A 27,562-nucleotide genomic window follows, 5' to 3' on the forward strand; every position below is an offset into this window, starting at 1 on the left:
GCGGGTTGCGCGGCGGCGGCTGGCGGGGGATGCGCTGAGCGCTGCCCACCGGCCCGGCCATGTACGCGGGTCGCAGGCGGAGGAAGCCGGTGCCCCGGGCGTGAGTGGAGGCGTCGGGGGGCAGAGGGGAGGTGTCCCGGGGAGGGAGCGGGGACGTGACACGAGGCGTCCGGTAACGCGGCTCTGCCCGGCAGGGTGAGGCCGGGGCCGGCCGAAGGCGGCAGCTCCAATCCTTCCAAGCGGCACCGGGAGCGGCTGAACCGGGAGCTGGAGCGGCTGGCTGGGCTGCTGCCCTTCCCCGAGGAGGTGGTGGCCGGGCTGGACAAGCTCTCGGTCCTGCGCCTCAGCGCCGGCTACCTCCGCGCCAAGAGCTTCTGCAGCGGTAAGGGGCACCGCCGGCCCGAGCATCCCCCTCTTTTTTCCCCTTTTCCCCCCTAAAAGTGCTCCCCCCCCCCCTTTTTAACACCGCATTTTCATGCTTTGCAATCTCAAGCCGCAAGGCTTCAGGTGCACGGTACCTGGGCGAAAGCAGAGCTCCCACTTGTTCGGAGTTCGAGGGATCTGGAGAGATGAAGCTGATCTTGTTTGTGGGTTCCGCTGAAGTAGAAAATTGATGTTTAGGCTGGAGGGTTTCTGCGTGATCCCGGGCTGAGGCTTTGGCAAGGCACAGCTGCAAGGGGAGCGGTGTATTGTGCAGCCCCGTCGGAAAGTTTCAGGGTGCAAGTGACTTTTTTTTTTTTTCCCTGTTATAATAGACTGGAGAAATACTCGGGCTGCTGACGATGAATAATAATTGCCTGTGATGCGGTTACAATTTATTTGGGAGCCTTTTAAAATAGACCGTGTTAAAGGCATGTCTGCATTCCACTGGGCTATAATCCTCGTAACTAATAGGAGCCCACAGGAGGGTATTTAGGCAGCCCTGGATTTTCCTGGTGAAACAGCAGTGACTTGAGAATGCTGCATATGACCTCAGAAACACGACAATCTCTCTTCAATTCCAAATCATTGAATATATTGAATGCCTTTTTTTTTTTTTTTCCTTTTTTCATTCTCTTTTAAACACTGCTTGTAGGATTGGCAAGTGGTGAAATGAAAAATGAATGGCCTTAGAGAGGAGTTATTTGCCTTGCGGAGTCAGGTCAATTTTTTTGACTGTACTCGTTGTGTTTTCCACACTGTTTTTGCCCCAGGATGGAGTTCTGCTGCATCAGCCTTTGCAACGCTGAAGATGTTGCCCGGAACTCATCGTCTGTGACGATGCTCTGAGGCAGAGGAGGACCATTGTGGTGCTGGCATCTCTGAAGCACGCTTGTTCTTGCGCGGGGCAGAGGTCTGTGGCGCAGTGCAGGCCTCTCTCCTCCCCTGAAACATTAATAGTTTAAATTTCGCTGCTGCAAGAATTTATAAAACAGAGGGGTGGTAGCAATTCCTTAAAATGGTGACTTTGAAATGGCTGGTCTTGTTGAGAAGCGTCACACCAGGAGTTGCTCTGGGGCTTGTTGTCCTTTCCAGGGTGGCCGTGCCAGGATGCCACAAGCTTGGCTGGGGAACAGTGAGCACAAGGTGACTTGGGGGGATGGGCCCCCTGCCCTGCGAGCATCCTGCTAGGGCCGTGCGTCCTGGGGTTTGACGTTCCTCCATCCCCGGCATGGTGGGTTGCTTTGGTTTTGCATTGTGAAGAACTAGGAAATCCCGTTCTGAGATTCTTTTTTTTTTTTTTTTTTTCTTCCTGTTATTCCATCTGGTTCCATTTCATGGGGCCAACTTCCCAGCCACTGAGCGCATCAGTGTGTCTGAAGCTACGGGATGGTACCCACATCTGTCTGGTTTAAGGCAGGTCACGGTAACTCAGGTGTGGGACGGAACGAGGAAAGCCTCATCCTTTTAGATGCAAATAGTGATTGCAGACCTCCTTGAGTCTCTTCTGCAGCTGAAAAAAAAAAAAAATATCTTTACAAGGAGCTCTGGGCAAGCCCATCTACGAAATCAAATTATTTTAAGTGACTTTAAGTGCAAGTGCCAGAGTGATGTTGCTCTCTGATGAGTTGTGCTGGAGCTGAGGGTTAAGTTCAACTTTGGAAGACTGCTGTTCAGAATAATCTGCTTATTACTCCCTTGCATTATTTTTTTTTTATTTTTTATTTTCAATTGTCTGCACGTTTAGGGGTTGTTTTTCCCTCGATCTGTCAGGGAACAGGGTTAGGACGGGCAGCTAGGGTCTGCCTGCCTGCTGGCTGCTGAGCTGGGGGAGCTTGTGTGCTCCAACTCCCACTCAGCATCCTTGGATATGTGAGACGGGATCCCAAGGAGGCTGACAGGTCCTGTATGACATTGGATCAGCAAACACAAATGGTCTGGGGTCTTTTTGTGTTTATTGAGAGCATCCAGCCCGTCCCAGAGCTGTCAGAAGGCAGCTCGGAAACAGGCAGTGCAAACCCTGGTATTGACTGGGGAAAAAGTAGGACCTGGCCTGTCCCCAACTCGAGTGTGTCCCTGCTTGAGCTGTCCCTGAAAGAGGACCAAGGAAAAGCAAGGGTGGAAACTAGAGCATGCTGCCATGCCTTATGAGGAGAAACATCTTTGCAGTGCATCCTCCTGGAGCAGGTCTCAGGTGGTGAGCATGATCACCGACATCAGCTCACCCAGCAGGTTTATGCCAGCTGCTGTTTCTGCAGCCCTCTCTTAAATAATTCGTTGTATGTCTCCTCCTCCTGGCTATTTGAAAATTAATTATTTTTTAATTTTGTTTCAGCATCTTGCTTTATGCATAGCTTGTGTATGGGGAAATTTGTACAGGCATAACCCACGTGGGTTCTAGATCTTCGTCATTGGTAAAATCTGTGGGAGCTTCTTTCATTCTGTTTTGAGCTCCCAGTCATCTTCTAGCCCCATCATAAATTCTTCAAAATGCAGAGCAAGCTTCACAGCTCTCGTTAAACACGTCCCTGTGTTTACATTGCGGTGGTCCGTCTGCACAGGTCAGGGTGGATGGACCGAACTGTGCGGTGGAAGCAAACCTGCTGTTTAGCTGTGGGAGGTGGCAGAGATACCGCATGCAAGAAGCATCTGCATGTGCTTTTATGTGAACAGTGGGGTTTTGAACGTTGGTTTAGGGAGGTATTGCCAGCAGGTCTTTGGTTTCTAAAAAGACATGTTTTTCCTTCATGAATGAGTGTTTTTATATTTTATATGGCCTAAATTGAGACTGTCCCTGCTCCCTTTCTGCTTGTTTGGGAGCATGATTTTAGGCCTGCAGTTAGGTGATAGAAATCAGAGGATTTAAGGTCATTCGGTGTTTTGTTCTTTAATCTTTGGAGTGGTTTAGAGACCATCAAACATCGCCTTTGTTAAGCAGGGTTATTAATCTAAACAAACATTTCCTTCACAGCATGCGCCAAATATGGGGTTGGGTGTCTCTGCTGTGAAGCCCCCGATGCCAGATTGTCTTCTTCCAAAGGACAAGAGCATCTGTGTGTCTGTCTGTCTACTAATTCTCTTCCTTTTTTGCAGTCTGGCAAATATTTCCAGTTTAACAAAGCTGGGAAGCAGTTCACTGCCAGGAGTTTGCCCTGTGTGTTTGGCATCTCTGGGGAAGGAGCGTTCATAGCCATGACAGCTCTTGGCTGTGGTCTCCTCCTGGAAGGAGGTGGCACTGCTTTTTGCCTAGTACAGCAATGTGATACAGCACTGTTTAGACAAGCATTGGGCTGCAAGTTGGGTGGCCAGGTGTCCTGATATCACACAGGAGGTTCTCTCTGATTTTTATCAACTGAAGGACCATTTGGCCCTCAGGACACAAGGCAGCAAAGTGCCTTGGGATATCAGAGTGTCCTCTCCATGACAGCAGATTTTCCTGTGGCACGGTGCAGGGCCAACGAGGATGGTGGGCAGCCAGCAGCACCACTGGCAAGCACACCCCAGCGTGCCAGGTTTGATCTGTGGTGGGGTGGAAGAGGCTTCTCTTGTGATGGGGCAGCACTGCTGTCCTCTGCGAGATGCCCAGGTGCCTCTCTTTTACCCTGTTGCCTGGCTTTGCAGCTCAAAGCGTATACAAATGCTTTCTGTCTGCAGGAATGCTGGTTACCATGACAAAGGTGAACTTACGTGGGGGAGCAGGGCCACGGGAGGACCTAAGATGTTGGGAGAGATGTCCCACCAGGGAGGTGGACTCCAGTGAGGAGCTCAGCCCTGCCCGCCCCACATCCCATCCTGCTGGGTAAAACACCGTTAGCCTGGACCAGGAGGACCGAAAGGAGCTGAAGTTGGCTTCCAAATCAAGGGTTCTATCCAAACATCCATGTGAGTTGACTTAAGGGCTTCTACCTCCTCCTTTCCTCTACAGGTCTCTCTTCTTCTACAACAGTCTCTCCAAATGTCTTATTTCTTTATTCCCCCTTGGTGAGACAAATATTTTTAATTCTCATTCACCATCTTAGCCTTCCTCCCTGCTCTGCAGGAGGCTTTTTCAGCACACATGGCTCAGTAGGGGTGGGAGCATGCTGCAAGGCTGCTGCTGCTGGAGCTGAGAAGCCAGGCACAGTGGTCTGCATCTCCCGAGAGCCCAGAAGCCCCCTTCCCTCTCCCCTCCATGCTGATTACTGTCCTCAGAGCAGTGTAGCAAAGCCAAGACACCAAGAAGCCTTGCTGCTGCCATCCACCTCTCCCTCTCCTGCTGTTGGGCGGCCAGTGCCACCGTGCTGGGGTCTGCATGGCACGTCGTACCAAATGAGCAATGGCAGCTTAACCCAGCAGTGCCTGGCTGGCTGCTCCCCTCTAATCCCTCCTCATCCCTCCCCTTGACGCTAGGGCCTGTCAAATGCTGCTGGCTTGTGGGAGGGTCTCTGTTTCTTCTGCCTCCCTCGCCCTCTGGAAGCAGGGAGAGAAGAAGAGAAGATGCTCCAGGGGTAGGTTTGTTGCTGGCTCTTGGCCTGCATGGTGATTTGTTAGCAAAAAGGAAGATGCCTCAAAGGTGCCTTGTCACGTAGCTGTTGGGTAACATCTGTGTTGCTTGGTCCACTTTAAGGCCTGACGGGAAGTCAATTGGCAGACCTCAAAATAGTTAAGAGCTCAGTTCAGAGAAGTATCTCTCGCAGCTTGCTCCTGCAGCATGGTGGGAAAGTCATCCAAGCTGCCCTTGGGGGTCAGCTTGGTGTCCCCAGGGGGTCCTGTGCCTGTCACGGGCCTGTGCGCGGGTGGCTCTGTTCCCAGGTGCCTGCACACAGGGGCTTTACCAGGACTCAGTGGTCACCTGAACTGTTCTCGGTTGGCTTTCATGGGCTTGTGCTGTTTCAGAGGGCTATGAGGCAGCACAGCTTTTCCAGATGTTCCTCAAACTGGAGCTGGGAGGAGGCGGCACTTCTGGGAATGCAGGTCAATTGTTGGGCCCAATGACTGACCTGCTGTGTCCCAAGCAGTTTGCCTCTCCCACGTGTTTTTTAAAAAATAATTCTCCTGCGGGTGTTGAGGGTTTGGGAGTTTTCCTGGAGTCCTCTTAAAATCTCAGGTGGCATCTGCAGGATCGATGTGCAGCCTCGGGGCTGAGGCTAACCCTTTAACTCTGGTATGAACCCAGACAATTACTGCTAGAGCTTTGATGGCTCCAAAAGTGCCTAAGCTGCTCCCTTGCAGTCGGGTAAGACTGGAAAAGTGCTTTAAATTATAAAGCTGTTATAGACCATATAACTGTGCCCCAAAAACCTCTGCTTAGGGGTGAAGGTGTGAGATTGGGACGTGCATTTATTGGTGTGTGGTTGTTTTGAGATGACTGATGTTGCATATTTATTCACTTCATCTACTCTCCCTCCTTATGGGCTGTTGGGCCATGTACTGCAAATAGCTGTAGCAGTAAAGCCTAAGAGATGGTTTAAGGAAATAAAGCCTAGTCCTGTGATCACCCTGCTCTCTTAATTGCCTAGGTAATGAGCTGGCCTTGGAGGAGCAATTTAAGCCGGGAAAGTCTTGTGACTTCCCTTAGGTAGGCAGTTTTCCTGTTGCATGCTTTCCTCGCCAAGTATTTCTCCCTGGGTCTCATGGGAGTAGCTTGTAGGAAACTGTTGGAGGTCCCCGTGGTTTACACGGGGCTCTGGGCAGCTGCCTGCTCTGCTGCCTATGAGCAGACGGGGTCTCTCAAGGCTCCTTCAAATGAAAAGATGGGAGCAGAGCTGGCAAGAAACTCCAGGTTAAGGTTTTGAGCTGGGATGACGCACACCTAAAGCTCCTGGAGGGAGCGGGAGGGTTCAAACTGCTGTCGATGCTGCAAGAAGAAGGGAAAGCCTGGCCGGTCCTTGTCCTCTTTGTCCTCGTTTAAACCTCTGCACGTGCTTCTCCGTTTGAGACCTAAGTGCCTTTGGTGACACAAGAGAAAGCTACGCGTAGTCGAAGCGTCCTTGCTTTTAGAAGTGCAATTAGATCTTTTAACAGGGCATCCATTATTCACCATACGTGCTCACGGAAGGTGCTGTATCCGTACCATTTAGGCAAGGGATAAATAATTCATCCATTTAACGAAATTTGTGTCGACAGGCAGCTGTGGCAGGTTTTATGAAATGGTAAGTAAAACCGTAGCATCCATTATGAATAAGCAAAGGGAAATTCGGGAAGTGTTTACTTGCCAGTTGCTAGAAAATGGGCTCTGTACAGCTCAGTGGTGAGAGACGAACTGATGGTTTGGCAGGTCAGGGAGGAGATGGCTCTGCTGCCTGGTTTCAGCAAATCTCTGCCTGCTTCTCTCACCATTTCCATGATGTGCTTTCCTTCTGATGCATTTCAAACACTCTGTATCAGAGGAGCTGCTGGCGAAATTCGCTAAGTCTTACTTGTGTGAGGCAGTGGAATAATTTTGCATTGGCTAGGAAGAGATCAGTTCATGCTGGACAATTAAAAAAAAAATATCCTAGAATGGGATATACTTTACTAAGTGCATGTTCCTGTTCTTTGCTTCTCAAAATAGTTGATGTGTAAGCTTGCTGTAAAACATGTGGATTAAATGTCAGAGCAACGATCGGATTTGGCTTGCTGACAACAGAGGTGCATTTGGAGAAGGCGGGGGGAGATGGCAGTCCTTCGCCTGCCTTCACAACAGCGATTTAGCTTTCCACTAGTTTGAGCGTGGCAATCGGGAGGGCATTTGGGCCAAATTTTTCTCCCTTAGCATCACGCTGCTGTTCTCTGCACTGCGTGCTCCTGCTGAGCTGTGGCTGTGTCACCTGTGGGGTTCCCACCAGTGGAAGTAAAAGCTCTTGTGCTGGTTTCACTGGAGAGCTGCAGAATTCTCACTGGAATTCTTATCACCAGAGGTGGGTGATGTTTGATATGGGCAACCTGAGGCCGCTGCGGTGGGGAAGGGAAGTCCCCTACCCCCACACTGCTAGCGGGTTTTGGCCAGCATCACCTGCCTCCTACCTGCCACCTGTGTGAGCTCATCAGCAAAACTCTTCTTATGGTGGGGGAAACCCTTTATTTACTTATTTTTAAAAGGAAAATACCATTCTTACTGGGAGGGAAAACCGCTTTTCTGTTTAAATGACTCTTCTTGATTAGAAGTTTAGATTGAAAATGAAACAACCTCAGTTTATTCAAAAGCAACTTGAAGAGTGTTTTCCTAAATCTCCAATTTTTTTTTCTTCTTTGTAATAAAGTGCAGGAAAACAATTTTGAGGAGTTATTTAATGTGAGGGTGTGTGTACCAAGTAGCAGAGCTGCAGGTCCCTCAGCTCATGAGTGTCTCGGAGCAAGAGAGGTGGGTGGAAAAGGAAGATCTGGAGACCTCTCACAGTAAGGTTTTTACTGCTGTGTGAGTGGAAGGCCTGCTTTTCAGGGAATTGCCGCAAATGACAGGAAGAAAGAGGTAGATAGAAGGCAATTTCATTAATAAGTAAATCAACCAATCTCGTCTTCCCCTGGAGAGTGACTGATACGCACGGGGGCATTGAGCCCTACGGCAAAATGTGTGCAGGGAGCACCATTACCAAAACCCCTCTTCTCTCTCCCCCCCCCGAGACCTACTCTGCCATGCAGATAGAGGTCCCTGCCATCACTTGCAGCTGGGTTCGGTGTTTTCTTGTCTCCTTTAAATGCAGTAGTGGGGAGACATGACCCCTTGCTGCTCTTGAAGAACCACGAAGTGGTTGGGTTTCCTTCTGCTGCTTGTCCTGCATCAATGCCTGGAGCAGGTTTGGGACCAAGTCGTCTCATTTTCCTCCTTTGCAGTCTGCAGCCGAAGGGAAATCCTGCTCCCACTTAGAGGTTTTTCTGTGTGGAGGGAAGGAGGCTGGGAGATATCCTCTCAAAAATGTTAATACCCGCTTGTTGGTGCAGAGATTTCTCGGGGCTACAAAGCCCTGGCAGGTTCAGGAGTTCACTGGCAAACCTGGTAGTCGGCAAGGTGTCCCTTCAGCGTCACGTGAAATAGCTTCCCAGGCTGGGTCCTGAGGGAAGTGCTGTCCTGGAGATGGAGGGAGGAAACCCACCCCCATTGTCCCCCCCCAGCCCTCCTGCTCCCGGGGGGTGAGAGCACAGGGCCAGGCAGCAAAGACCTGGTGAGCAACATGGGCACCTGTGTGTGAGGACCTCCATAGGGCAGAAACCATCCTCCTCCTGTGGGGAGGCAGGTGCAAGCAGCATGGTGTCAAAGAAACATCTCCTTCCTCAGAGATGGGGCCAGGCGGGGATAGAGATTTTCTTTGTCTTCACTAAAAGGGTTTTTGTGGCAAAATAACCTGCAGGTCCTGGCAGAAGTTTTGTTTTTTTTTCTTTGAAGAAAAAACAGGAAAAATGTGCAAGCCTTGCTGCTTTCAGGTGACCAGCTTCTCTCTCCTCACCTTCCTCCTTCCACAGCTGCCAGCAGCAAAGGTGATGCTGGTGGCCAGAGTGAGGGAGCCCAGGAAAAACCACTTCTCTCTTTGGTTGTTTTTGTGGTATTTTTTTTAACTTCCCCCCTGTAAATGCCTGTCACCGGTCACACTGTGAGGGTGAAGACTGCACCTTGTCTCCCTGCCCAACATGAAGGCAGCTGCTGTGTTGAGAAGGCCACCTTTTTCCCCAGTGCTGAGCTTGCTCGGTTCCTGCCTGTCCCTTCCCCCGGGTAGCCGGGCAGGAGGGGAGGATGCCGCGCGGCAGGGAGGACGCTGCAGCGGCTCTCCGGCTCATCTCCGCTCTGTCGGGCTGATGCGCTGTGACAGTTCTGCTGAATTGCTGACCCGAGGGGCTGCACAGGACTATTTATGGAGAGACAAAGCTGGGGGACACCAGGCAGGAGGCCAGCCTGAGATGTCTGCAGACAAGAGCAGGTCATCTTCGGGGTTCCTTAGATGGCTTGGATGGAAAACATGCTGTTTGGTGAAGGTCACAGGAAAACCCCCACAGGGATTCTGGTTTACATGAGAGCAGCCCCTCAGCCCCGGTGGGTCGATCCTGTTTGCAGGAGCAGGCTGGGTTTGGTGGCAGGCATCTGTGTGGAGGACAGTGGGCCATACTCTGATTTTAACTTGTTTTTCTCTGGCCCCACAGCTTATGAGCAGTCCACATGCTGACAGCAAAGTCTATTTTTAGGCAGCAGTTGTGATCAATTTTTCCTTTTACGGGGAAATATCAAACCATTACATCAGACCTCTGAGTAGAGGGCAGCACCCTTTAGCTGCTCTTCTATCGTGCAGGTTTATTTTTATCTTGCACCTCCAGTGCAGCAGTCTGGAAGCTAGCAGAGGAGGACTGAAGACCTTTAATAATTCATAGCTCCTACGTTTTGCTCCCAGAAAAGCAAGTTGCTGGAAGGGCGCTGCCAGGAACCTGCTCCATCCACACCACAGGACCTTGCCTGGGCGATGGGGCTGCTGTGCTTGCATGCTGCTCTACCCGATGCCCTGCCTGTGCCCGGGACTTTGTGCAGCCTCCTTGGGCTCTGACCCAGGCGGGGGACCCCAGGCAGTCCTGGGCAGCAGCGCTCACAGCGGGGTGGCCTTCAGGGAGGAGCTGGGACATGGCAGCATGTGCGTGTCCACACCAGCACGCTCGGGACTGACCCACTGTTGTACAAACACGCGCCATAAACTTAATCCTGGGCTGTCAGCCCTGCGGTGCTCAAATAGCTCCTGAAATAATCCGTGCAGGCTGAGCCTGAGGGGAATTTCCCAGACCTCCCAGAAGTAGGGGTTTTGCTGCTGTATCAGTTTTTTTTTCTTTTCGTTAAAAGCCATATTAGAACCAGGACAAGCTTTGCATTTTGTTATGGAGCGGAGTCGATCTTTGGGATGGTCCTGTGTCTGGTGGAAGTGTATTTTGTCCCCAGAGCCTCATGTGCATCCCAGTAAGGTTCTGCAGACCACAGCATCCTTCCTTGCTCCCACCTGCCTATGAGCCGATGCTTGGCAAATGCCCATGGAGGATTCAGAGGACTTTGGGATGGAAGGTGAGCCCCGCCAGTGGAAGAGAGCAGGTCTGCAGGGGACAGCATGCTTTTGCTACGTGCTTGCAGAGAGATGCTGACAGATGGGGGGACTCCACTTTGGAGCCCAAACAAGCCCCTCTGCTCGTGGCTGCCCTGTGAATACAGGCACTGCTGGGTTTGGCTTCAGACCTCATGGTCCTGGAAGGCTCAGAGATGCACCTGGAGCATCCACCTTTCACAGCGGCTGGGAAGCTGCTCACCCATGAGCTTCTGCACGCAGGCACTGAGGTCCTTAAGGATCTGCTCCACATGGATGGAGGAGCCGAGTTTCAGCAGCTGCTTTGGCAAAGCACAAGGGGAGCCAAATGTTACAGAGCCTGGCTTTTTTTTATGTGCTGGTGCCTAGTACCTTGTGCCTTCTGACTTGCTGCTCTGTCTCGGCTTGTGGCTTCGCTCCCGCTGATAGCTATATGGGGTGTTAAATTACTTCCAGGGTCCACTTGATGCTTCCATCACATCTAAGCATGGCAGCTCCTTGACACATGTAGCCCAGGAGCCGGGAAAAGCAATTCCAAAAGAGCTTTTGCTCTCTCTGAGCAGGAACAAGGGCAGGCTGCAGTGGTAGCTGCTGCTGGTGCATCACACCTTTCCTCGCGAGTACTGGAGGGAGCAGCTGGTCTAATGACAGCCAAATGCCGCCTTCTGTCCTCGCTTGCAAGAAGCTTCACGGCTTTGCTATATTCTCCCCTGTCTCCTGGACAGGCCTGCCATGCACAGGCCTGTTGTCATCTTACTCTTTATGTATTATCCACCCTAAAATATCACTGGGATTTGTTCTCTCAGGGAGAGAACAAAATTTACAGGCAAATCTTTTAGTTAAACTGAGTGACGGGTTTCCTCATCCGTATTTATTGTGCATTGATCACTGTTAGGTTGCCTGCGATCTCGGGTGTCTGCATCTGTATCCATGTGTGCGTTTTTCCATGTTGTTTTTCTCCCACTGTGAGCTTAATTTGATTGAACAAACCCGCTATGTTGCTGAACTCTAATGAGACATCATCGACTGGACTATCCAGATTGTATCCTTCAAAATGGCATGTTCCTTATCCTAGAAGAGCGTGGGGTTTGCTGCAATGCCTTTCGCATAGGGAAGACTTTTGCTGCTGTTGGTCGTCTGACCTTCTCGAAGTTGGAGCACGCACGAGCCGATCTGTTCAGCATTGCAAAGAAACACTGGGTGCAGTGACCGCCCTGGCAAGAAGAGAGCTGCTGCCATGCCCCAGGAGCCAGTGGGGAGCGCGTGGTGTGGCACCGAGGGCTGGCGCTGGCTGTTTGCAAGAAGTAGTGTGAGGCATTGTGACCCCGTGTCCACATCGGGACACAAATGGGGACCTGCATCGTTGCTGTTGCTAAATGATAAGAGAGATTGCCAGCTGGTGAGAATTACTAAACGTGTCTTTTTGTGCTACTGGTTGCAGGTACTTGCTGAAAAACGCAGGACCTCATAGTTATTCTGCTGGTGCCTGTCTGATCCCTGGCTTTAACTGCTCTTTATTTGTAGGTTGTTAAAGGTCAGGGGGAAAAGGAAGTAGAGGATATTAGTTGTTAAAGGTCTGGGAGGGGAAGAAAAGGAGAAGGAAAAAAAAGAAAGTAGTTGAGGGTATTGAGTGAATGAAAAATGTCCTGTTAAAATCAACTCTTTTGAGGGGTGAAGCAAAGGGTACATCACAGCTTCCCCTGGCAGTGCATTGTCCAGCTTTGCAGCCAGGTCTGTATTTTGGACATTCATGGTAGTGACTTGCCTGTGTTACTGCAGCACTGAAGTCCTTTCCCTTTGCTTCATGCAGTTGCTCTAAAGAATCATGGTGCCAAAGAGGCGGAGAAGGATGGAGACTGCAGCAATGGACCAGCTCCCAGCTCGGCAGCCGTACCAGAGGGTGAGCTGCTCCTACAGGTTAGTGCTCCTTGCTGGCCACCTATCCCTGGCAGATGCCTTCAAGGGATTTTTCCTCCTGTACCCTTTGCAGCTCCTTTGAATTTTACCCACAGAGCAGGCAGTCGTGTTACTGATTGCAGGCTGTTATGTTATTGATTGCAGGCTGTTTTGGTGAAGCAGTGATTTCACGTAGTGTAGCTCGTAGTGCTTCTGACTGAGCAGAGGTTCAAGACCTCTTCAGGTCTCTGAGGCAGAAACTGTGTCGCTTCTCCTTTCCTTTTCCCATCCTTCCTGGAGAAAATTGCCACCTGTAAATCGTTTGGGTGTCAGAACCCCCTCCATCTCACTGGAAGCAGTGCCAAACTTCTGACTACAGAGATTCAGCTCTTCTGCTTCTCTGCCCTCATGTGTAAAAAGCGCCATAGGTCTGACACGGGAGCCAAGCAGAACAAGACATTTTGAGTGTGGTTTTCAACATGGGCACACTGGTCCCAACTCAGGGATGTTGTCCAAACACTGGTGAAAACAGAGGAGAAAATGTCATGGAAGTCTTCCCTGTTTTTCAGGCAGTGATGTTTGACACCGAGTACATCGATAGGTGCTGATGGGCCATACGCTCAGCCCATATGCACACGGTACATGGATGTATCCTGGGAACTCTGCGAGAGGCATATAGTTGGCTCCTTTGATGCTGGAGGCAACGCTGGTGATGCTGCAGCGTGGCTGGGCTGAGGCTTCTGCTTTCATGGTTTGTTCAGAGATGCTGGGAGATGACCTCCTGTCTCCAAACCACGCATGGTGAATAGGAAGAGGTCAGGCTCCGTCAGCACAAGGTCCTATGAGGACATGGGTCTCCTCTTCCTTCCCCACCTGGCACCGAAAGCATGAGCTGCAGCACTGTCCCCTGCCTGTCATCCAGAGTGGGGCAAGCATGCTGGTCACCCCCAGCTCCTTGCCAAAGGCTCGCTAAGCTCTTAGCAGTAAGTATAATTATTGTCGCATCTCGGTGTCTAGGGAGAGAAATGCTAAAGCCAAGGTGGTTAATAACCAAAAAACTGAGGGTTTTCTGCTGCAGATGTAACAAAACCGTGCTCAGCAGGGCTTGCCGGGGATTGATGTCCTGCTCAATTTGATGTCATTTGATGTCATCCTTGTAGAGGTACCAAGCTGGGTGTTAAACGATGTGGCTTTATGTTTGGCTCTTCCAGGGGCCCGTCTGTGTGATCCTGGACACAGCAGGGGCTCACAACCTGCCTGCGTGCCACAAAGAAATGCTCCTACGTGTTTAAAAAACTGCTTCCACCTGGTCTGTCACCTTTGATGTCCAAACTTCCTTTGTCTCGTCTCTTGGTCCACCCTGATTCTTCCCTTCCCCTCTTCTGATTTTCCAGCTTTACTTTTTTGGCCTGTCCTTTTCTACCAAGGCTCACTCCAGCAGCAATCTCAGCAGAGGGAGGTATCTTAAACAGGGGTAAGCATGAAAAGCCCTCTAAAGGCGCCAAGCCTTAGGAAGGCTGAGACCAGGGTGGACCACCTCTGCCCAGGTGCCCAGCGATGCAGGTACACGTCACTGGCTACAGGGTATTAAACCAGCCTGCTGGTCGGTGCAGCTGGGGAAGGACAGAGTGCTACAAGATGTCCCTTGCCGCTGCCACAGCGAAGCGATGCCTCTGAAGCTGCTCAAAGGGTTAAAGTGCACTTGGCAGCACTAATTAACCTCTGTGGCAGATTCCCACACACTGAGATCAACCCCAGTAAATAGAGAGAGCATTTGTGCCCAGAATAAAGGGAAGGAGAGGGGGGAGAAACACTGACCTGGACAATGAAACAGGAGTTGGCAGCAACAATAGCTGGACTTGGCTGAGACTACATGCTAGACCCTAATTAATCCTGATGTCTATACATGATGAAGTGGGGGAAGCAGGTCAGGCCTGGCTACTGTGGCTTCCCTGCCTGCAGCCAGGTTAGTGGTACGGGATGGTTTTGGCCTTGGACAGACACAGGGCTTCTGGGGTCCACGCTGCAGGAGGACCCCTGCCTTCTGGAGGGCTCCTGCTTCAAGCTGTCAGGAGTGTCCCCATAGGGACCTGTTGCCCTTAAGGGAGGGGCGGCCAAAGGGTGCTGTTACGGCTCTGAAAGCTGTTCGGCTTCTGGAGAGCTAAACTGGTTGTTTTCTTGGGTTTTCATGGCCTTTGCTCTTAAGGGAGCACCATGGGCTTGAAGACTGGAAGTCTATAGGGATCTATTTAGAGCTGGGGAAACTCATTCATGCAGTGATGCCTACCTGCCAGTCGGGGTCAGGGGGAGACTCCCAGGGGCCTGCTCCCAGCCCTGGCAAGGTGGTGACATGGTCTTCAAAGCACAGGGCTCTGTGGCACTTAGGGGGGCTTTGAGGGGCTCCCCTGGATGCTGCCAGTGCCTGTATTAGCAATGCTTTCACATGCATCCACTCCTGTCTGGTGCCAGAGAGCCGGGATTAAAAGCCAGGGCTCCTGGGACAGCAGCTGCACTCACAAACTGGCAGGGAAGCTCCTCTGCGTCTTCCAATCTTCGTGGATCTCTAGGTGCAAAGGACACTGTCAGCCAGCACCCTGGTCCTTTCTTGCACGTCCTGTCCTGCTGGCCCTTGGGCTGCTGGATCAGAGAAAACACCAACCACCTCCTAAATTTGTGAAGCTGGAAGAAGTAGGCCCCTTTGAGGAAGATGGAGGCTCTGATCAACTGAGCCCATTCCTGCCTGGCAAAACAATGCTCCCTTGGATGTTGACTTCGCAGTCCTGGGGCCTGAGAAGAGAATGGAAGAGCCAGTGAACTGTAAAATATGTAAGTTGTGTAGCATTAAAAATACATTGGAAACTTCAGATTGATGGCTGCACTTGCTATTTTCTGCGGGGAGGGCTTAGTACTTGGAGCGTGCATGGGCAAAGCAGCTTGAGCGTTTGTTTTGTCAAAACAGAGCACGGCGTTCAGGCTGTTTGGGTGGAAGGTGTGCACAAATGAGCATGTGCTCCAGGATGGAGTGTTTGCCTTGTGTTAATCCGTACACCATGCAGAGAGAGAGCTCCAGAAGAAGAGGAGTGTGGCTGGGAGTGTCTCGTGCCTAACGTGTACATCCCTGGCACGGGTGGCTGCGGACACCCCTTTACGCCACAAACACTGATGCTCAGTCCTTTCGCTCATATGGTGCTTTGGAAGGACGGCACTGTGCAGGTTGGATGAGTTTCTTGCAGCAGGTTGTTGCCAGTTGTGTGTTGGGGGTGAATCATTTATTTGCCAAAAGGAAAAGGTACTCTGAAGTCAATCAGTGATTCTGCCGTTTTCCACCAAATCCAGGGCCCAGGCTCAGCCTGTCCTCCCTCCTGCTTTGGAAGAAAATGGATTTTCAGAAATTAGACTTTTTTGACATAGTTTCAAAACCCAAACTCTTATGCTTTAGCTTTCACCTTTCCCATTTTCATTGGGTAAGGCACTTTGCAGCACTGGGTTTGCCACCTTGATGGTGACAGAACGGAGCGAGCAGTGAAGACACAACCTCCAGGCTGGTCCCTTGTTCCTTGCCTGTGTGCAGCCCCCACCGGCACACCACAGTCCTTCTCCAGGCCTCTCCTCTGGCACCTGGGGAGGACATGTGGGACGTGAACGAGGCTGGGAGCTGGCTACGTTTCTCCCAAACCTGCAGGAGTATCTCCATGCACGTGGGCCAAGAAACAGCAGGGAATGCTCAGCCAACACTGGCATCACACAGTGATCTGTGGTGAATTTGCTCTGCACTGAATGTCCCCCAGTTTTTCCAGCCCCACATTGTCCCAGGTCACACACAGCTTTCAGGACCCTCCTGGGCTGCAGAGAGGATGGGAACTACATGAGCGGAGCCACCTGGATAAACACAGGTCAACATTACATACAGCTGATGTGAAACGCAGTTTCGATCCAAGGTTGTCAGAAAGGCTTGTTTCCGCCAGAATACCAGAATGGACCACTTACGGGTGGTGTCCAGTTTCCTTCCACAAGCTGTTCTGAGATTTTTAGTTGCTCTTTGCATAGCAAATAGTATAAATGTCCAAATCTGAGTCTGAGCAACTGCTTTCGGGATGGAAGTGAAGTTTTCCATCAGTTTGGATTAGGGTACGCTTGGGCAGCTGTACGAAAGAGCTGTGCTACCTCAGAGAAACCCAGCATAAGGTACCGTCTGTTTTCTTGATGAGTCGTCTTCTTGAGACGTTGATCCCTGTTTTTATCCCTCCAGACTTCATTTGCCCAAGCGAAGCAGAGTGGAGGATAATCTGAGAATGAGTTGCAGACCTTGACCTCTGCTAGGTAGAGCAGACTCCTGAGGTCTGCGAGAAACCTGTTTTAGCTGCGCGTGCTCTGACACCGTGGCAAGGTACGTGCATAGAGGCAATTGCCAGAATGGAGGTCTCTGGTGCTGTTCCCATCCTGAAGGAAGGGTATGAAGCCAAGTTGTTGCTTGAACAGGGTATTGGTGGATTTGGTGAGAGCCAGGGCCAAACCCAGTGTTGCAACAGAGAGGCGCCACTGGGAAGAGCTTCTTTTCCTTCCAGGTTTCCCCATGCTTTGTCTCCTCTCCCACACCTTTCTCTTGGTGGGGCAGCGGCTCAGCTGCGTGCTAGCTGGGACCAGCCAGGACTCGGGTGACCAGTGTCGGAACACAATGAAACTCGCCATCCAGCTAGAAAAGTGTGATGTGAATGTGGCAGGCACCTGCCGATCTCGTCTCTCCCCTAGGCGCTCAACGGCTTCGTGCTGGTGGTGACGTCGGAAGGACTGATATTTTACTCCTCACATACAATTCAGGACTATCTGGGATTTCATCAGGTTGGTGGGACACCGCTGACTCACTGTGGTGGGTTTGCAGAGTGGATTTTTCCTTGGTGGTGGAGAATAGCCACAAGTTCCCTGTGAGGAGGAATCTCTGCAAGGGATCACAGGGTCTCACAGGAACTGCATGGGGCTTTTCCTTGGTCTGTGAATTTGGACCCCATGTTGCCAGACGTGGTTATGGGGAGGTGTTAAAGCAACATCACTAGCCCACAGATGCTTTCCATCAGCTATGTTGACAGGTTACGAGGTTTGTTCCCCCATTGTGTAATGCCATGGTGAGATGTCTGCGGTTCTCTGCCCCGTGTGCCTTCGGGCACCCACTCCTCTAGGTGACCCCTAGCAAATCCCATACGGCTCCAATGCTTTGTTGTTATCTGAGCACCCAAGTAACCTGGAAGGCACTAGGTCAGATTTACAGGGAGGTGGGTCTTACCTAGAGGGTTTTAGTTACTGTGGTTCGGTGTTTCTCCTGCACAGCTGGCTTTCCCCAACATCCGGGGTAGATAAGGACTGTCCACCTGGGCAGAGGGAGCAAGTCCCAGACCATGTGCCCTGTTCTCTCAGTAACAGTGTAGGGCTGCGGTGGCTTGGCTGCTGTTTTGTTCCAAAAACCCTATAAGTCAGCACTAGGATTTTGAAGGGTGTCATGTTATGGGGACGAGCTTGTCAGAGGGGAGCTGTATTGCTGATGTTAGTGGCTTTTTAGGATGGGGAGGGGGAGAGGTCTGGCCCAACATGAGCAAGGGGTCCTTAGAGCCAGATGTGCTGTCTGTTCCCACCAGCATCAGCTCTGATGGAAGGTGTCAGACCTCATTCAGCCAGAGACCTAGCTGAGCACCAGGGAAACTGGGTGAGATGTGGCCAACTGGGGCTGTGACAGGCTGTTTCCAGGTGGGATGGGAAAACTGGTGCCTTGGGGGCAGGCCACAGAGCTCACGCATTGCTTTTTTCCTCTAGACAGATGTCATGCACCAGAGCGTCTTTGAGCTGATTCACACTGAGGACCAACAGGAATTCAGGCGCAACCTTCACTGGGCCCTCAGCCCACCCCATGTTCCTGAGGGTGAGCCTTCTGCAGAAGGTAAACGCAGGCTGGGAGCCAGGCATCCTGGTAGGCACGAGCTGTGTAGCTCCCCATGTATGCTGGGGAGCCCAGCTCCCTGCCATCGCTTGCATGGGGCTTGTGTCCTTGTGGCTCAAGCTATAACTTCATCCAAACATTGTGGCTTTCCCTGAGTTTCTGTTGATGTGCTCTGCAAACTGACACAGTCCCCGATCCTGGGGACCTCCAGCCCTTTCTTGGGACCTCCAACCCTCGCTAGGCATCCTTGCTTGCTTCTTTCCTAGTCCCTCTCTCCTACAGGGGGGAAGAGTCTCAGTTCTTCTGCTGTCGCCTACAAGCCAGATCAGCTGCCCCCAGAAAACTCCTTCTTTCTGGAAAGGAGTTTTGTGTGCCGCTTTCGCTGCCTCCTGGATAATTCTTCCGGCTTCCTGGTGAGTACAGACCCACACTGCAACCTCCATAGCAGGAGGGATGCAGGCTCATCCCGAGGGGTCCGTGCCACTGCTGGAGCACATTAGTTGGCCTTGAAGGACCCAGCACTCCTTTCTGCCATGTGCAGCACCTGCCTGTCTCAACAAGGAGGTATTTCTGCTGTTGTCATGGTTTAACCCCAGCCGGCAACTAGGACCACGCAGCTGCTCGCTCACTTCTCCCCCTCTGCCAGTGGGATGGGAAAAAGAGTCAGGAAAAATAAGGAAAACTCATGGGTTGAGATAAAGACAGATTAAAAAGTAAAGCAAAAGCCGCACACGCAAGCGAAGCAAAACAAGAAATTAATTCACCACTTCCCATGGGCAGGCAGGTGTCAGCCATCTCCAGGAAAGCACAGGTCCATTATGTGTAATGGTTACTTGGGAAGACAAACGCCCTAAGTCCAAATGTCATCCCACCTTCCTCCTTCTTCTCCCAGCTTTATATGCTGAGCATGACGTCATATGGTATGGAATATCCCTTCCTTTGGTCAGTTGGGGTCAGCTGTCCTGACCGTGTCTCCTCCCAGCTTTTTGGAGTAGCCTACTTGCTGTCAGGGCGGTGTGAGGAGCAGACAATGCCTTAACTGCTTAGCAACAATTAAAAACATTAGTGTGTTATCAACATTATTCTTGTCCTAAATCCAAAACATAGCACTATGCCAGCTGTTAGTAAGAAAGTTAACTCCACCCCAGCTGAAACCATGACAGCTGTTTTTCATAGGTTTGGTCTGTACCTACAACCTCTTCGTGTGGGTTTTTTTCCTCTCTTTTCAGAGATGCCGAATCTTGAACAAAAGTGCTTTTGCCAGGTTTTTGTGTTAAAGGCACCTCTTAAGACCAAGTAGGTGGTATTCATCCCTCCTCCTCTCTGCTGCAAGTTAATGGGGTTCTTACCGTCACCCTACGGGTGTAACAATGCTGTTTATCTCTCTCTCATCCTGCTCCAGTTTGGAAACTCAATATGAAGTCCTGGTTGTCTGTTGTTTAGCAGCAACACTACCATCCCTGCTGGGGCTGTGATAGAGCTCAGTTAAGATGCAAAGCAGCCTGTGCATTGTGCGATGCCCTGATGCATCCTGATGTAACCCAGCATGTGCTGGGTCCTACAGCTGCCACGTGTCGGAGCCCCGGGCCGGCAGCGAGCGGCTGCAGCGGGAGGAGGCAGTGGGCTGTGGCTGCAGGGAGCTCAGCAGTGCATCACTTTGATCCTCCGTCTTGTTTTAGTAGGTAGCACTGGAATTGCAAGGGACAAGTTGCAAGGGATTATTTGCATCAACCCTGCAGTGAGGTGGCTTGCCTTCCACAGAGCTTTCCTCCTTCTCTTCTCTCTGCACCCAGTTTTCTGTGTGACACTGAGCTTTTCTTCTCTTCCCAGGCTTTAAACCTTCAAGGCAGGCTGAAATTCCTTCACGGGCAGAACAAAAGGTCTGAAGACGGGTCTGCACTGCCACCCCAGCTCGCTCTCTTCGCTATCTCCACCCCCTTGCAGCCCCCATCCATCCTGCAGATCCGAACCAAGAACATGATCTTCAGGACAAAGCACAAGCTGGACTTCACCCCCTTGGCGTGCGATGCCAGGTAAGCAGCAGAGCTGATTTGAGGGGTGATGCTGTGGGCTTCCAGCATGCTGGACCATACCCTGCCTGGGTGATGTCCCGTCTTGGCTCTGACTCTGAGCTTGGTGCATTCTCGGTCTCCCGCAGGGGGAAGATTGTTTTGGGCTACACCGAGGCGGAGCTGCGGGTGTGTGGCACCGGCTACCAGTTCGTCCACGCTGCCGACATGCTGTACTGTGCTGAGAACCACGTCAGGAGTAAGAGTCCCCTCCGTGGACCCTCGTGCCCACCTCTGAGGCTGATGAGTGGGCTGGGCTATGGGCAGCTCCATTGGCTGCCATGTCAAGCCTGGCAGCTCTTTCCCCATAGGATGCTTTACGTTATGTCTTGCTGTGAAGCACTTCTCACTGCAGGGAGCTTGGGGTGGTGTGTAGTGAGGGGTATTTAGTTGGGATGGTGTCCCTTGCGTGTGCCAGCCATGCTACTGCTGTGATGCCACCTGCTTATCCTAGCTGGAAATGGCAGCGTCACTGGAGGCAGCCCTGCCTCTAGTGACATGCTGACAGCCCTCGGCACGCGTGCTTCCTCCCGGCAGTGATGAAGACGGGTGAGAGTGGCCTGACGGTCTTCCGCCTGCTAACAAAGGAGAACCGCTGGAAGTGGGTGCAGGCCAACGCGCGGCTTGTCTACAAGAACGGCAAGCCTGAGTACATCATTGTCACGCAGAGACCCCTCGTGTAAGTGCCATCTGTGTCAGCCCAGGCTGGGGTAGGGACAGGCTGGCTTTTTCCATTGGTGTGGGCTCAGGGACACCCCGAGCAGGGCAGCGTGTTCAATTCATCATTGCTTCTTGTGCCTTTTGAAGGAGCAGCCATAGGATACTGTGCAGTGATGCTGTTCAGCCACATCCCCCTCTGCAAGGCCACCCTGCCAATAAGGGAGAACGCCAAGCAGTGCCCTGCAGCACACATACCTGCCCCGGTGTCCTGGGCACTGCTCCAGGCTTCCACTGGGGAGACTGGTGGCTGCTCTCTAGCAGCTGTAGGGACATGCAGGTGCAGGAACAACAAGGACCTCAAATGTGGCTGCCATACAGCAGCAGCCAGATATCCCCATCGTAAGGGGTGGCTGCAGCATAGATGAGCGGGGCAAAGGTGTGAGTTCTGTCTGTCAGAGCTCTGCTACCCTTTGCATTTTAAGTACCCTCTTGGTTATGCTACAGATGTGTGGGTTTATACGTGTATATGGAAAAATATGTATGTGTGTGTATTTGTATGTAAATGCACATGTAAATGTATATACGTGTGGTTCTGATTGATAGATGCATGCTGGTGGTAGTAAGGGGGCTTTGGCTTGCAGGAATCACAATTATCCACTGCAGAAGCACTTTATGGAGTGTGTTTGTGCACTTGCAAGCTGCAGTCTCCTCTTCCTGCCCTGCAGAGATGAAGAAGGAGGAGAGCACCTTCGGAAACGGTCCATGCATCTTCCCTTTACCTTTGCTACAGGAGAGGCGCTCTTATACAAAAGTGCTTACTCTCTCCCAGGCTTCCCTGACCCTTTCCAGAGCAAAGGGAAAGCCAGCAAGTCCAAGAAGACCTTCCACAGCCACAGAAGATGCTCCCAGAAGAATGGTGTTGACCCGAGTTCTCTGCTGGGTGCCGTGATGCAACAGGACAAGACAGTGTACGTCTCCGATCCAGCTCCTGCACCTAACTGCTCCTTCAGCGGCAGTTTCGTGGACCACCTAGAGGATGTGTCCTTGCTGGGTGCAGGAGGAGATGCCTGGAATATGGGCGCTGCTTCTGTTTCCTCAAGTGGGGACAGCCTCAAAGAGGAGCTGGTGGATCTGCAGCAGGAGGACCCTCTCTTGGCCACCCTGGATTCACTCTCAATTAAGAGTGATGAGAGCTGTTCCAACAACGAGCTCTTCAGTGCGCTGGAGGGCCTGGGGTTGAACGCCGAAGACCTGGAGCTCCTGCTGCTGGATGAGAAAATGGTGATGGTCAATATGGACCCTGACCGCAGCCCATCCCTGAACGACAGCCTCGCCAGCAATGATATTCTCTCCTACATTCACGCCACTCTGGTGAACAAGCATGACGGAGGACAACAGGTCTGTCTCCGGCCAGGCACATCCCCAAGCACATGTGGTGGCACCCCTATGTACCAGGCCCACGTCAAGGATGAGGTCTCGCAGTACCTGCCCCAGCAGGTGGTGCAGCCCAGCATTGCCCCAGGCCAGCCCCCTGCTCTGCTGTGGGAACAGCCCCTCCACGGTGCACTGGGGCAGCTGCTCCCACTGCTGCCGGAGCCGACCGAGGAGGAAGAGCCGTCTGATGGCTTGCAGTGGAGGCCAGATGGGGAGGAAGGTCTGCTCCGTTTCCTCCAGCCAGCATGGGGCACCCCGTGCGACAAGGTTCCTGGGTCACCCCCAGGAGTCCCTTGCCCACAGGAGCCACATAGGGCTCAGCAGCTGAAAGGTGACTTGCTGGCAATGCATCCCACCCAAGAAGATGCTCACCAGCCCTTCTCCCAGTGCCAGGGCTGCGTGCGACCACCTCGCCAGCTGAAACACCATCACTTGCCAATGAATGGGTTGTGCAGCCACAGCCCTGACTCCACTCCACACCTTCTTCCTAGCAGCAGCCCCAGCCCATGGCAGGACTATGTTTCCCCACTCCTGGGGTCCCCAGCTCAGCCTGGTTTTTATGTCACCAGCCAAGATTTGATCTCCCAGTACCAGGGCTGCTTGGATCCAGGGCCCAGCATGCCAACAGTGCGCTTTAACCTGAACAGATTACGCAGCATGGAAACTGCGGGCAGCAGGGCGGCCCAGGAAGAGATGGCTCCATACTCCAGCTTTTTCTCCTCCTCCTCATACCAGCTTAATCCCAATAAGCAGCTGAGCCCTCTTCCCTCCATGCCCCAGTACCCTTTTCCAAGCTCAGCTGTGGGGCCTTTTGGGAGCATCAGCAATCCGTTGGAGATTCCCGAGAACTCCTACGGGACATTCGCCTCCACACTAAGCCAGGAGAGCAGGCACAGGGTAAGGGCCTTTCTCCCCTCTCATGCTCAGTATTTTCTGTGCTGGTGTTTCCTGGGGTGGTCTCAGCACAGGGAGGCACACACTGTCTGGTCGGTACACAGGAATCAACTTGCTCTAGCTGGTGCATGGCCAGAAAGGAAGACTTTAAGGGCTTTTCTTTGCACCAAGAATTGAAGAACAAAAGACCAGAGTATGGGTTCTTCCCTTCAGAACGTGGTTGTCCCTCAGACTGATTTCCATGTGGTTTGTTAAATTGACACTTCTGTACAGGGAGTAATTCCAGCCATGCACTGGTAAGCTTTGATGGGTAGTACAAAGCATGTGAGATGAAGATCTTCTGTTCCATAAGGTCTTCCCCTTGTGCGAAAGCATTCCCTGGCCTGTGCACAACCCCTGTCGAGAGCCCATCCACCTGCTGCTAGCCATCCAGCATTGCAAGGCGAGGTCTCCAGCACTGGATCTGAGTAATGTCACAGCACCCTTGAGGGCTGTCCTCACAAGTGACTCCCCTGGGATTGGGACCAACAGCCCAAACCGGGGCTGCTTAGGGAGGGCATAGGGAGTGAAGGCTGCCTGGCTGTTTCCCCTCTCCCTGATGCAGATGCCATGTCTGTAAGGGCCGTGAGCTTTCCGGTCTGGGGGTAATAGTGTGGAGAGCTGGTCTAGGTCCTGGCAGAGCCCGTCTCTGCAGTGATGCTTCCCCAGCCTGTGGCACCACCAGGCAGGGTGAGATGTCTGAGTGGTCTGTCCTACCTCCCTGCTTACCTAGCTCTGCCCTAGTGAGTACTGTGCCCTAGGTAGCTTGTTCCTTGCTGCTGGACATCTACTACTGGAAGGCTGCCCTGCTCTTTCACAGGGGTCTCTGTTAACTTTTGGGGCCAACAGATGTTGTCAAAGCATCTTCTGCTTCTTCTTGAAGGCCATACTGTGCACTCAGGTCCTCCCATTCTCCATCTTCTCCAACTCGATACACCAGGTACCTTCTAGCTCTGTTGAAGAGCTTGACTCTGGTCTTGCCTATGGGTTTGAGACCTTGTAGGACCAGCGAAGAACAACATATTTCTAGAACTTGGTGGCCACCTCATGTGGCTGGGGGGTCTTTGGCTTGCCAGGAGTGCAGCAAGGGTGCAAGACCCAGGTGCTTGCTTCAGATGCAGTCCAGGTGCCCAAGATTTACAGATCAGTTTCATGAATGAGCTGCAGGGCTGTCATAACCAGGTCAGGTTCTGCAAAGGTCAATTAGCAGGTCAGTAGGTGAAAATTAGTGCCAGCTGAGGTTATAGGCACTTGCCCTCTGTGCACTTTCAGCCTCTTGTCAATGAAGTGACATGTCAGCATTTGCGAAGAGGACCTTGGGGAAGGTGTGGGGATGTGTATGGGGTCACTGCTAAAGCCCTCTACCATCAGCAGTGGTAGAGCAGCAGCAGACGTGCCAGCCTCCTCTGGGCACCAGACCCATCAGTACTAGTAAAGCACTGCAAAATGCCTCAATGCTCTGTTTTCTCTCTCTTCTAGCCCGAAAGCAGCTGTGTTTTGCCCAGCGCTCCCATCGGACTCCCTGAAGACCGCCCAGTGCTGGGGGGGAGCCCGACTCTCCCCTGCCAGCCACACTCCCAGGCAGAAGTGCTGCCAGATTACCCTCATGCCTCCAGCGGCAACTTCTGTCTCTAGGAGAGAAAGACTGAACTGGACAAAGTAGGACTATTCCCTGGGGAAGGAGCTGCCTTCAAGTTGCAGATAACAAACCTTTCCCCTGCCACGCGTATCCTGCCATTGCTCTTGATTTGGTTGCTTTGACTCACATGGGTTTTTTGCTTTTTTAATCTTTTTTTATAAACTTCCCCTCATCCTGCCCCTACCGAGGCTCCATGTGCTGGTCCCATGGAGGTGTCTCTGGCCTGGGGAGGGTGGCAGCCCTCACTGGGGCTGGAGGGCAGGTTCCCCCGGGGCACAGGAGCAAGCCAGGCTGCTGCCCATCTTCAGGGAGCTGGCAAGGAAGGGCCAACACCGCCCGCCCACCGGGCTGGGAACTGTGCTGACGCTGCCACCACCAAGCCTGCCCCTGGGGCTGCCCCTGCCTGGCCCGTCAGTACAGTCCTATACAGAATCACAGAATGGTTGGGGTTGGAAGGGACCTCTAGAGATCATCCAGTCCAACCCCCTGCCAGAGCAGGGTCACCCAGAGCAGGTGATGCAGGAACGCATCCAGGCGGGTTTGGAATGTCTCCAGAGACGGAGACTCCACCACCTCTCTGGGCAGCCTGTTCCAGGGCTCTGCCACCCTCAAAGGAAAGAAGTTCCTCCTCATGTTTAGGTGGAACTTCCTTTGTTCAAGTTTGTGCCCGTTACCTGTTGTCCTGTCACTGGGCACCACTGAAAAGAGCCTGGCCCCATCCTCCTGACACCCACCCTTTCAGTATTTATAAGCATTGATAAGATCCCCCCTCAGTCATCTTTTTTCCAGACTAAAAAAGACCCAAATCCCTCAGCCTTTCTTCATAAGAGAGATGTTCCAGTCCCCTAATCATCTTGGTAGCCCTTTGCTGTCCCCTCTCCAGCAGTTCCCTGTCCTTGAACCAGGGACACCAGAACTGGACACAGTACTCCAGATGCAGCCTTACCAGGGCAGAGCAGAGGGGGGAGGATGACCTCTCTCGACCTGCTGGCCACGCTCTTCTTGATGCAGCCCAGGATGCCATTGGCCGCCTTGGCCACAAGGGCACATTGCTGGCTCATGGTCATCCTGTTGTCCACCAAGACTCCCAGGTCTCTTTCTACAGAGCTGCAAGTCCTGAACTCAGTCCTGTCTACTTGCTTTTCTTGCAAAGTCTAACACAATTTACTCTTACCAAGTTTCATTTTATCCCCACACATCTTAACCCACATTCTTAACCACCTTCTATAATGCCTCTACTGCTTACTAAGGTCCTGTAGCAGTCAGATACAAAACCAGAAACTAAGATTAAAGACATCTTTTTTAAGGCTGAAGAGCAAGATTCAGCTGGCTTGATTTAAGAATAAACAAGATTAAACACTGCCTACTGCAGTCAGTTGTATGTGTGCAATACCATTCAATAATAATTGCATTTCGTAGAATCACAGAATGGTTCGGGTTGGAAGGGACCTTAAAAGATCCTCTAGTTCCACCCCTCTGCCCTGGGCAGGGACACCTCCCACCAGACCAGGCTGCTCAAAGCCCCATCCAGCCTGGCCTTGAACACCTCCAGGGATGGGGCAGCCACAGCTTCCCTGGGCAACCTGTTCCAGCATCTCACCACCCTCATAGTGAAAAATTAAGCTCTTAACTCACCAAGCCATAATACAGACTCCTTCCACAGCTAATGTGTACCTACATGTAAAAACATACCTATGGAGTGTGCTACAGGCACACCTAAAGGAAAGAGCTGTTCAAACACCACACAAAATAGATTAATAGATCAGAGTTCCTCTTAACATCTCTCCACAGAAGCAACCCTATGCTGTTTACATTCTACAAGTTTTTATTTACAATCATACATTTAAACATATTTGCCTTTTTTTAAACCTTGAAATGAGGTAGAGTTTTGCTAGTTGATGAGAGTGAAGACCTCCCCTGGCTCCAGCAGCGGAGCTACTGCAGCTCTAGCAGCTGCAAGCACATGCTGTGTGATAGGGCTGATCATAGAATCATAGAATCGCCTAGGTTGGAAGGGACCTTTCAGATCATCGAGTCCAACCATCAACCTAACTCTGACAAAAACCATCACTAAACCATATCTCTAAGCACTTTGTCTACCCAGTCTTTCACATGTGGCTCACCGAGGGTTTTGTGAAGAGCTATGGACACACACTGGCATTCAGATGCCACCCAGCCTTGGTGCTGAGCTGTAAATAATGGCACCAGCTCTCTCAGGAGCTGTGATGGCCAGCAGCACCCCCAGGGCAGGGGGCACGGGGACTCCCCAAGAGGACAGCAGAGCAGGACCTCTCAGCCAGGGCTCATCCCACTGCCCCAGCAAGGGAGTTAGGCAGGCTGGGGGACAGCCACCGCCCAGGGTGTCAGGCAGCTGTGTAGGGACAGGATGGGACATCAGCCACAGGACAGCATGTCCAGGCAGGGCTGTGACACAGCCAGCGGCCAACATCCCAAACCACGACTAGGGCCAGGACTGATGGCCCCAGGCTGAGCTGAAATAGAGCCCCCAGACCCATGGCATCAGGGGAGGCTGCTCCGCACCGTTAAGGTGCTTATTAGTGCATTAAGGGCTCTGAAAGCT

General features: G+C 52.0%; 1 protein-coding gene across 2 annotated transcripts; it reads left to right on the forward strand.

Moving 5' to 3' along the window:
- Window positions 1–26,687, forward strand: LOC128912644 (aryl hydrocarbon receptor-like). Of its 2 annotated transcripts, XM_054208955.1 has the most exons (11): window positions 1–100; window positions 195–382; window positions 12,235–12,341; window positions 17,070–17,159; window positions 18,123–18,246; window positions 18,529–18,659; window positions 20,077–20,279; window positions 20,405–20,514; window positions 20,853–20,994; window positions 21,701–23,306; window positions 24,822–26,687. In XM_054208955.1, exons 1-11 carry the CDS (start codon window positions 60–62, stop codon window positions 24,975–24,977), a joined length of 2,898 nt encoding a protein of 965 aa, XP_054064930.1. In that variant the 5' UTR covers window positions 1–59; the 3' UTR covers window positions 24,978–26,687. The 2 variants fall into 2 exon arrangements, with proteins under 2 accessions (XP_054064930.1, XP_054064931.1); XM_054208956.1 differs by lacking the exons at window positions 1–100; window positions 195–382; window positions 12,235–12,341 and having other exon boundaries at window positions 16,696–17,159; window positions 18,127–18,246.
- The last annotated feature ends 875 nt before the right edge of the window (window positions 26,688–27,562 follow it).

The sequence above is a fragment of the Rissa tridactyla genome, chromosome 7 (genome assembly GCF_028500815.1).
Source record: "Rissa tridactyla isolate bRisTri1 chromosome 7, bRisTri1.patW.cur.20221130, whole genome shotgun sequence".
In the NCBI taxonomy this organism is placed as follows: Eukaryota; Metazoa; Chordata; class Aves; order Charadriiformes; family Laridae; genus Rissa; species Rissa tridactyla.